This window comes from Carlito syrichta, unplaced genomic scaffold (genome assembly GCF_000164805.1).
Source record: "Carlito syrichta isolate Samal-C Ts95f unplaced genomic scaffold, Tarsius_syrichta-2.0.1 Scaffold306853, whole genome shotgun sequence".
NCBI lineage: Eukaryota > Metazoa > Chordata > Mammalia > Primates > Tarsiidae > Carlito > Carlito syrichta.
In genome coordinates this window covers 43,412-54,015 of record NW_007250949.1, presented here as the reverse complement: position 1 = coordinate 54,015, position 10,604 = coordinate 43,412, and the positions used below count along the sequence as shown (strand labels likewise).

Here is a 10,604-nt window from a genome sequence, read left to right as displayed (position 1 = left end):
GAGCGGCCACTGCACTCCAGTCTGGGCGACAGAGTGATACTCCAACTCAAAAAAAAAATTTTTTAAATAAAAATAAAAAAATAAAACAGCATGTGCATACATTATAAATAAGAAACACATCTGCCTCACCTAAAGTGAATGTGACCTATTTTGGCTGTTTTTAATTGTAGACCCACTGCTCGTCGCAAGCCAGATTATGAGCCAGTTGAAAATATAGATGAGGCCCAGAAGAAATTTGGCAACGTCAAGGCCATTTCATCAGATATGTACTTTGGAAGACAAACCCAGGCTGACGTAAGGGTCTAGAGAGTTTCTATGGGGTCCCATACAGCAGGAAGGAAGCGTGGATATAGGCATTGTGGTGGGTGGGTACCCTGAGTGAGGCTCAGGCAGCCAGAGGGCCCAAGGCCTGAGAGTACTGGAGCTAGGAGGACTTGAACCCAGATCTGATCTGTCCAACTGATTCCCCTTCCTGCTGCCTAAGTGAGAGGAGTGCTTAGGGACTCCTCTAAGGCAAGGACTGTGTCTCATAGTTCTCTTGTTCTTTTCTCAGGGTTCTGAATGGCTATTAATATCTTTTGAATAAATTCAGACCGTAAAAAAAATTAAATAAATAAAATATATGCATTTTTAATAATAGGAAAAAAAATTCAGACCATTTTTGATGCAGCTGTAATTGATTTAATAATTGTAACCAGAATTAAATGAAGCACGTAGATGTGTTTTTGAGGTGTAGATATATATTCTTCAGGTTGTTGCCTTTTCTCAGAAATATTAGTTAACCCATCTTAGTGGAGTCTTGCTAAACTAAAACTGAAGTAGAAGTTCAAGACCCAGCCGGGCTCGGTGGCTAAGCCTGTAATCCCGTGCCTTTGGGAGGCTGAGCGGCCACTGCACTCCGGTCTGGGCAACAGAGTGAGACTCCAACTCAAAAAAAAAAAAGAAGTGTAAAGCTTTAAGTTTCCCCTTGTATTCTGAAGTGCTAGTGTCATATGTAAAAGTCTCGGAGTCATGTATCATTACTAGGCTTCTCAGACTTACGGAGATGATTTCCTAAAGTGTGCTGAGTTATTTTGCAGCCGTAGAACTTTCACTATCTTTTTAAAAATAAGAGTTGCCTCTTGGCTCAGCCCCTAAAATCTGCCTTGCTTTCAAGTTGATGGCATTCAAATTTAGTTACAAAATAATATAATAGACTTGGAAGACAGCTTCTTAGAGTGGCCTTTCCTAACAGCTGTCTGGAAGCAGCACCAGAAGACAGATGCCATTCTACCTCCCTCATTGGCCATGATGTATTTTGCTCTGTCTGCCTGTGACCTGTCTTCTGTGCCGAACATGAACTTTGTGCCATTCCCCGGGACTTGGCTGTGGCGATGACATTCAGTAACTTTTTTTGGTTTTGTTTTGTCTTGTTTTTGAGTAGGAGTCTCAATCTGTTGCCTAGGCTGAAGTGCCGTGACACACTCACGGCCACCACAGCCTCCACCTGCTGGGCTCAGGCGGTCCTTCCACCTCGGCCTTCCAAGTAGCTGGAACCACAGACGTGCGCCACCACGCCCAGCTAATTTTGTTTTTAATTTTTTTGTAGAGACAAGATCTCTCCAAGTTGCCTAGGCTGGTCTCTAACCCCTGTGCTCAGGTATTCCTTTTGCCTCCACCTCCCAAGATGCTGGAATTACAAGTGTGAGTCATTTTGCGCCTGGCCAGCTTTCAGTAACTATTGAGAGGGAAAGCCTAGGGGACAAACACATTCAAATGATAGCTCTTCTGTGATTCTTTTTGCAGTACTGTTTATGACATTTGTAACCTAATGTTTTATTTTCCTCATCTTCTCTAGTATGAAACCAGGGCCCGCCTGGAGAGGTTGTCTGCAAATTCCTCCATAAGCTCAGCCGATCTGTTTGATGATCAGAGGAAGCAGACAGCAGGTAATGGGGGCATGGGTGAGAGCTGTTCTCTGTCATCGTCTATGGCACACATTTCTTCTAGATAGAACTTATTCCTTTTCCAAGAAATTTTAGCTGTTTTCTGAGTTCAAAGAGAAACAGCCTCAATAGGAAAAATCTGAATGTCTGGGACCCTCTATATTGAAGTTTGGGGAATATTAGAGACCCATTGTGGCCCTTGGGATGCAGTGGGCACTGCCAGGCTGCTGTACTATAGTGGGAGGGAGAATCTAGCACCTGGTGAGCCAAGATAATATGCTAGCAGAGTGCCTGGCAGAGTGGACAGCCAGTGGGCAGAAAAGCAGGTAAAACAAGGAGCCAGAGTGGGCAGGCTCCAGTACGTCTGCTGCTGGAGCAGGTGTGGCTGCCAGGGGACCGCCAGGGCCACAGCTCCCGTGAGCTACTCTCTGGGCAGAGTATACCCTGTGCCTCACCTCCTGACTTCGAGCAGAGGGGACTTGTTACTGAGGCAGAAGGATTGCCGGAAGCCGGGCTCGGTGGCTCACCCTGTAATCCCGCGCCTTTGGGAGGCTGAGGTTAGTGGATTGCCTGAGCCCGCGGGTTCGAGACCCGCCTGGGCAGGCGAGACCTCATCTCTACAATAAAGCAAAAACATTAGCCAGGCGTGGTAGTGTGCACCTGTAGTTCCAGCTACTTGGAAGGCTGAGGCCGAAGGATCGACGGAGCCCAGCAGGTCGAGGCTGCGGTGGCCGGAAGCGGCCACTGCACTCCAGTCTGGGTGACAGAGTGAGACTCCAACTCAAAAAAAAAAAAGATTGCCGGAGCCCAGCAGGCTGGCGCTGGGGTGGCTGTGAGCATGCCACTGCACTCCATCCTGGGTGACAGAGTGAGACTCTGATGCAAAAAAAAAAAAGAAAGTCCTGTCCTTGGGTTAGAGTGTAACTCCTCACCCAACACCCACCTTTCCCATTTACTGTTTGTGGCCTTTTCCAGCTGCACTAAGTCTGGGAACCCTGAGACCAGAATACTCCTCCCACCATTCACCCAGACAACCCAGGTAGGGTCCCTCTGTATCACCAGGCTGAGGCCATTTGACAACCACTCCCCTGACTGACCATGAGTTATTTGGGGCTAGGATCTGTCCCTTTCCATTTCTATGCCCTTGGCACTTGATAGCCTGGCAGAGGAAGCTGCAAGAGTTTATTGAACAAATGGATGGATGGGTGATGAATGAACCCAGGAGCTCACTGAGTCTGGGATCCTGCCTATCAGCCACGCAAGAGCCATGGGCTCGTCTTCCAGCACAGGCTAGAAATAAACCTCCCACCACTCCCACCTCATGGTCAATGCTAGGCTGCAGTGGTGATGTGTTCCACTTGTAGCAGGAGCTTTAACAGCTAGTGTGTGTGTGTGCTGCCATATTTTTTCCTGTTGTGGTGGTCAAGAAAGCTTGAATTAAGAGTTGGCCCCACGGGCCTGGATCCCAATTGACTGTGACGAGCTGAACCTTTCTGCTGACCCATGCTGGACACAGCAAGTTTCAGTTGCGGTTGTTAGCACAGCATCACCTAGCCCGTCCTGATTGATATAGGGCCTTTGCCTCAACCCCTGACCACTGCTTGGTTTCAGCTTCTCCTCTGTCTCGGAGAGGAGCCATCATCTTCCTGGTACTCAAGCCAGAAACTTGAGTGTCATCCTTAACCTCATCCTTCCCAGCCTCCCCTGGCCAGTCAGCTAGTGCAGCCATGACACTGTCTCCTCAGGACACTCAGTCCCATCCTACTCCTGATCCCCACTGCCACCTGCTTAGGCTTGGCCATTGCCCCACACACCCGAGCCCTGCAACCCTGAAGCCATCTCCTGTCTGTCCACCTGAGTTTGCTCTGTGTCCCTTCCAGAGGACACTGGTCACATTTTAGGGATGTTAGCAGTTAACTCCTTGCTTCCCCCAATACGTGGTAAGCTGTGAAAAGGCAGGTTTGTGATGGTGTCCTCAGTACTCAGCACACTGTGGGTGTCATGGGAACTGATAGGCAGGAGAGGGGAGCCTGACCTAGTCCGTGAGTCAAGGACCCTCTTCCTGAGCAAGTGGCTGGAGCTGTCATTTCCTGAAACTCATTGTGTAAACTGGATGTACTTGGGCTGTCTGACCACTGCCACTTGTTGCCTCCAGCCCTCCTGGGCAGTTCTTGGAGGAAACAGCACCTAGATCCCGTCACTGCACTGAGCTTCCAGTCTGTCACTGGGGATGGGCTACAAAATTTTAAACAGTCCTCTGGAAGTGCAGAGAGGAGGACCTGCATGGAGACATGCTGTGGATAAATGCAGTGTCTCTTCTAGATGCTGTCTATGCTGAAGGTTAACGTGTCAATTTGTTTTGTTCTCAGAAAGGGATCTGACCAAGGGTCTCTGTTTTGTAAAGGACATGTGGTGCTGTGTGGAGTCTAGGGGGTAACTGGGCTTGGCTACCCCTGAGGGTTTGCATTCAGCTTGCAATCACTGAGCCCCTCCAGCATCTTACAAAACTGTGTGACAGAAGTTTATTATGAATCCCTGGTTGCCAACTCTGAGGGTGTGGTCAGACTTCCTTTATGTGGGATGACACTGACACTGACGAGCTTTACCTACCTGGGCAGCAATAAAGGTGATGTTTATATCAGGGTGACCCAAACGTAAGCAATAGAAACCCAACACTAGCCTGAGCAAAGAAGGCAGAAGTATGAATTTCATACCTGGGAAAACTGGCAGTGGAGTTTGGCTACCTAGTCACAGGCAGCATCAACGGGACACACTCACGCATTTGACTCATCTCCCTGGTCATGCCTCCTCTTGATTGTGACACGCTTTCTCCATCCCTCGAGCAAGGCGCAGCTTCAGTCACAAACAGCTTCCACTTTGCTTTCTCCCCACCAGTAGCCCCAGAGCAGGCAATGACTCCTCTCATTTGAGTATACTTGAATCCCAGGGAAGCCTCTGACTGGTCAGGCCTGGGTCATGTGCCCACCTATGGCTAGGAAGAAGGAGAAAGAGAGAGAGAGGGAGAGGTCCCAGAGGAAGAGAAGAGTGCTTTTTACCAAAAGAGGGAGGAAAGAGCTAGCACCGTGGCTCACGCCTGTAATTCCACACTTTGGGATACAGAAGCAAGAGAATCGCCTGAGCCCAGGGGTTTGAGACCAGTCTGGGCAACTGTGTGAGACCTCATCTCTACAATAAATCAAAAATTAGCTGAGTGTTGGTAGCACACGCCTATGGTTCTAGCTACTTGGAAGGCTGAGGTGGAAAGATTGCCTGAGCCTAGTAGGTCGAGGCTGCAGTGGCCATGACCATACCACTGCACTCCAGCCTGGGTGACAGAGTGAGACTCCTACTCAAAAAAAAAGGAGGGAGGAGGAAAGGATGCTGAGCAGAGGAGCAGAGTAAAGCCATCAATGTCTGCCCATCTACCATTTGTTGAGTACTTACCTTCCAGGGCTGTTTTAAGCACCTTGAAGAAATGGGCCCAGAGAGGGCAGTAAACTCTTCCAGAGGCACACAGCTTTGAAGTAAGTGCCAGGGTTTGAACCCATGGTGTTGTTAAGACCCCTGTACAGCCGGGCTTGACAGCTCAGCCTGTAATCCTGCGCCTTTGGGAGGTTGAGGTGAGTGGATTGCTTGAGCCTGCGGATTCAAGACCCGCCTGGGCAGGCGAGACCTCACCTCTGCAATAAATCAAAAAATTAGCCGGGTGTGGTAGCACGCCTGTAGTTCCAGCTACTTGGAAGGCTGGGGCTGAAGGATTGCTGGAGCCCAGCAAGTCAAGGCTGCAGTGGCTGGGAGCATGCCACTGCCCTCCAGCCTGGGCGGCAGAGTGAGACTCCAACTCAAAAAAAAAAAAAGACCCCTTTACTCCATTTTCTCTCATGTGAGGTCTTGCATCTGGTTCATAGCGGGGCTGGCACTTCTACTCGGGTCCTGACCCTACTGCCAGTTCCCTTTCCCTCAACCAAAGCTGCTTCTGTGAGGAAGAAGGAGGGGTAGCATCCAGGATCTCTGAAGTCACCAAACATCCAAGGTTTGTTTTGGCCACGGCAGTGACAAACTGGCATCTGTTCTGGGTACAGGGAACTACAGTCTCTCCAGCGTGCTGCCCAATGCCCCTGACATGGCACAGTTCAAGCAGGGAGTGAGGTCCGTTGCTGGAAAACTCTCCGTCTTTGCTAATGGAGTGGTGACTTCAATCCAGGTCAGTGGAACGGAATGGTACTCAGTATGGTATGATGGTGGGTCTGTTGTTTTGAAAATAAGATTTGGCCGGGCTCGGTGGCTCAGCCTGTAATCCCGCGCCTTTGGGAGGCTGAGGTGAGTGGAGTGCCTGAGCCCGCGGATTCGAGACCCGCCTGGGCAGCGAGACCTCATCTCTACAATAAATCAAAAAATTAGCCGGGTGTGGTAGCGCGCACCTGTAATTTCGGCCACTCGGAAGGCTGAGGCGGAAGGATCGCCGGAGCCCAGCAGGCGAGGCTGTGGTGGCCAGGAGCGGCCACTGCACTCCAGTCTGGGTGACAGTGAGACTCCAACTCAAAAAAAAAAAAACACACACACAAAAAAAGAAAATAAGATTGATCTTCTCTGCAATTGCTGGAAAATTTGATTGTGTATTATTTGATTTATATGTTTGCTGCAGTATAACCCAGGACATTATGAAAACCAGAAATCACAATTTTATATTTGTTTAGAATGTTCTAATTTATGACTCTAGGGGAATCATTATAGGAATTGTCATTATCATTATCTAATATTTTCCTAGATTGGAACAGAGATGTATTAAGAAGAAAATTAAAATTATCCATAATCCTACTTCATAGGAATAACTTCTGTTAATACATTGGTGTATTTTTAGTTCTAGATTTCTAAGCATATTTCTCTATACATACCTTTTTAAAATTAAAAAGAGATTATATTGTATACGTGGTTTTACATCCTGCTTTTCTCCTTGATGTTATGTTATGAGCATTTCCATGTAATTAAAATTTTGTCCAAAGGCACATTCTTTTTTTTTTTAAGTCAGTCTCACTCTGTCACCAGGCTGGAGTGCAGTGGCAGGCTGATGGCCACCGCAGCCACAACCTGCTGGGCTCAGGTGATCCTTCCACCTCAGCCTTCCAAGAATCTGGAACTACAGGCATGCACAACCACACCCAGCTACTTTACTGTAGAGATGCGGTCTCGCCCTGTTGTCCAGACTGGTCTCGAACCTGTGGACTCAGGCAATCCTCTCACCTCTGCCTTCAAAAGTGCTGGGATTACAGGCATGAGCCTCTGTGCCTGGCTAAGCCACATTCTGTTGAGTGAAAATACATATAATTTATCTATTCTCCAAGTTGAGTATTTAGATTGTATTTCAATCTTTTAAATAAGGCAAGGATGAACATCCTTTTATATAACAATTAAGGCTATCTCTTGGTGATATGCAAGCTTGTTTCCTGCACCTTCTAGTTTATGCCAAGCTATTGAAGGATTCTGTTACTAATGGAAATCATGAGGTCGAATGTGGTGGCTCCCACCTGTAATTCCAGTAGTTTGGGAAGTTGAGGCAGGAGAATCGCTTGAGGCCAGGAGTTCAAGACCAAAGCAACATATTGAGACCCTGTCTCTACAAAAATAATAATAAAAATAGGCCAGGCACGGTGGCTCAAGCCTGTAATCTCAGCACTTGGGAGGCCGAGGTGAGAGGATTGCCTGAGCTCAGGGGTTTGAGACCAACCTGGGCAACTTGGTGAGACCTCATCTCTACAATAAATCAAAAAACAAGTCAAGTGTGGTAGCGTGCACCTATAATTCCTGCTCCTTGGAAGGCTAAGGCGGAAAGATCACCTGAGCCCCAGCAAGTTGGGACTACGGTGGCCGTGAGTTTGCCACTGCACTCCAGCCTAGGCAACAGAGTGAGACTCCAATTCACTAATAAATAAATAGATAAGCCGGGCTCAGTGGCTCAGCCTGTAATCCTGCGCTTTGGAAGGCTGAGGTGAGTGAATTGCCTGAGCTTGCAGGTTCAAGACCCTCCCGGGCAACTTGGCGAGACCTCATCTCTACAGTAAAATAAAAAAATCAGCCGGGCATGGTAGCGCGTGCCTGTAATTCCAGCTACTCGGAAGGCTGAGGTGGAAGGATCGCCGGAGCCCAGCAGGTTGAGGCTGCAGTGGCCAGGAGTGGCCACTGCACTCCAGTCTGGGCGATAGAGTGAGACTCCAACTCAAAATAAATAAATAAATAGATAAACCCATTACTCAAGGGAGTAGAACCCACCTGATGTGGACTCTGCTACCTCTGAAGGAAATTCCCCTTCCCCAGGCAGGCACTGCTCTGGCTGTGGATCAGGAAGACATGGAGATGCTTCCTGCTTTGGAGAGTTTCCTCTGCTCTGAGACTCTGTATGCTGTTTTCACTGCTATTAATAGCACAGTCTTCCCTCTCGTTGACCCTGTTGTTAAAATTCAGAGCTCTTTCATGTCCCATGGACCAGCTGAGCCCACTTAGTTCTTGAAGTAGGCAACATCCCTATTTTATAGATGATATCCCTGTATTAGAGATCACTCCCTTTTTATATCCCCATTTTACAGGTGAAGAAATGGAACATAGAGAGGTTAAGTTACTTCTGCAAGATCACCAGTTGAAGTAACATTTCACGGTTTCAGACTGCAAATGTGTTCTGTCTTTCCCATCACGCTTGCTTCCCAGAGGGCTCAGCATGTAGCCTTTGGTCTACTGAGCATCCTCAGCTAACTCAGATCCACTCCCTGCCTCAATCCTGGGATAGTGGCCTTAGATGCGAGGCAGGATGTGAATCCAGTCGGCTTCCAAAGCCCACACACCCGGGAGGCTGCAGTGAGGCCTGTGTCCAGATACCTGCCTCCTTGGAGGCAGTGTTCATATCTGTTGCCAGATACTTGGTGCTCTGTGTCATTGCAGTGTCTGTTTTGGTGACACTGAACATTCAGTGTGCAGAAATGAGGGATCGATGCTGAATGTTCATAAACTTGTTTTGTTCTCGCTTTAGGATCGCTATGGCTCTTAACACTGATGTCATGATACGTGTTTCCTGGAGAAATTCCTTTTTAAGTGAACCAGTTAACCACATCACAGGCTGCAATGAAGACCAGACAGTTTTGCAGATTGTTTGCTACTTTTTCACATGGTATACATACATTTCTGATCTTTAATATTCCTTCTAAGAAGTTCTTTTTGCTGTAGTAGAGACTTTCTTGTTGCTTCCATGTCGCGTTGCTTCCTGTACACGCCCTGCTTTTGTTATACTTTGCATACCTTGCTCTGTTTTCCTGGACTCTCCAGTTCCCACAGCAAAGGGCCTGAAGATACCGGCTCCTCAGATCTACTGAGAGTCTTCTTCTGGGGGAGGAGGCGTGATCTCCATGCGACACATGGCTGAGGGCTACCAGAAGGGGCTGATGTTAGATGGGCCTGCAGAAACAACATCCACAACACACACACTTACAAAAAGGGAGCAAAGATTAAAGACAAAAGACCAAAAGTGACAGTGTCTAATCTGACAGACTGCTTCATCTACATGTCTACATATTAAGGTGATTTCAAAGCAATTTTTTAAATCATCTATCCATTTGTAAATTATTTTGTATGACCTATAAATTTTAAAATATTTTCCAGTGAGAGCTTTTAACAAGCCTAACCTTCCACATTGCCAAGGGAATTAATTTTAACTGTTGACAAGGTGTTGCTGTTTGAATACATGAGAAATGTAAGATGAGAACTCCCTAAGTGTGTTTCTAAATCGATAAAGTATACAGAATTAAAATTGAATAAGGTAAGAAGATACAGCTACAGAAATAGTTCCACTTATGGGAAAACAGTTATTGTAATTGGGTAGTTTTGTTAATATTTTTTAATCCTGGTTTTCAAAAAATTACAGAATGTGTATAAATGAATAAAGAAAAATTATTTGGCTGTGTTTTAGACAGCATTAGAATATATTGTTAAGCACAGTAAAGTATATTTGAAATTTGATGAACCAAAAATGTGGTTTTGAATGAATATTTTGTGAATCTTTCTTAAAAGCTCAAGTTTGTAGACTTCTAAATACAATAAACAGTTGCAGCAGATTGCATGGCCTACATTTTTTTATGAAAGCTTTTTTAGGCCGGGCTCAGCCTGTAATCCCAGCCCTTTGGGAGGCCGAGCTGAGTAGATTGCCTGAGCCCGCAGGTTTGAGACCAGCCTGGGCAACTTGGCAAGACCTCGTCTCTACAATTAAAAAAAAAAAATTTAACAGGGTGTGGTAGCGTACACCTGTGGTTCCAGCTACTTGGAAGGCTGAGGTGGAAGTACTGCCAGAGACCGACAGGTCAACACTGAAGTGGTGGTGAGTGTGCCACGACCCTCTAGCCTGGGCATCAAAGTTAAATTCCAACAACAACAACAAAAAAAAAACCTTTTGTAATAAATCCATTGTAAATCAGGGCTCATGGTATAACACTGATGTGCGTTTGAACAATAATGTAATTCCAGATGGATCTTTTTGTTTATTTTTTGTTTTTTTGAGTCAGAGTCTCACTCTGTCACCCAGGCTGGAGTGCAGTGGCGCTCTCACAGCCACTGCAGCCTCGACCTACTGGGCTTAGGTGATCCTTCCACCTCAGCCTTCCAAGTGGCTGAAACTACAGGCACATGCTACCATGCCCGGCT

The 10,604-nt window shown here is 46.9% G+C and overlaps 1 protein-coding gene across 3 annotated transcripts in view; it reads left to right on the top strand.

The window, feature by feature from the left end:
• Positions 1–10,022, top strand: part of ARFGAP3 (ADP ribosylation factor GTPase activating protein 3) — a 62,906-nt gene extending 52,884 nt beyond the window's left edge. For 2 of the 3 annotated variants that reach the window (XM_021715217.1, XM_008063447.1), the window contains 4 exons: positions 171–294; positions 1,838–1,928; positions 6,008–6,129; positions 8,944–10,022. In XM_021715217.1, the coding sequence (XP_021570892.1) occupies positions 171–294; positions 1,838–1,928; positions 6,008–6,129; positions 8,944–8,961 (355 nt within the window). In that variant the 3' untranslated portion in view covers positions 8,962–10,022. The remainder of the gene's footprint in view (positions 1–170; positions 295–1,837; positions 1,929–6,007; positions 6,130–8,943) is intronic. The other variant, XM_021715218.1, reaches the window with a different exon arrangement.
• Positions 10,023–10,604: the final 582 nt, after the last annotated feature.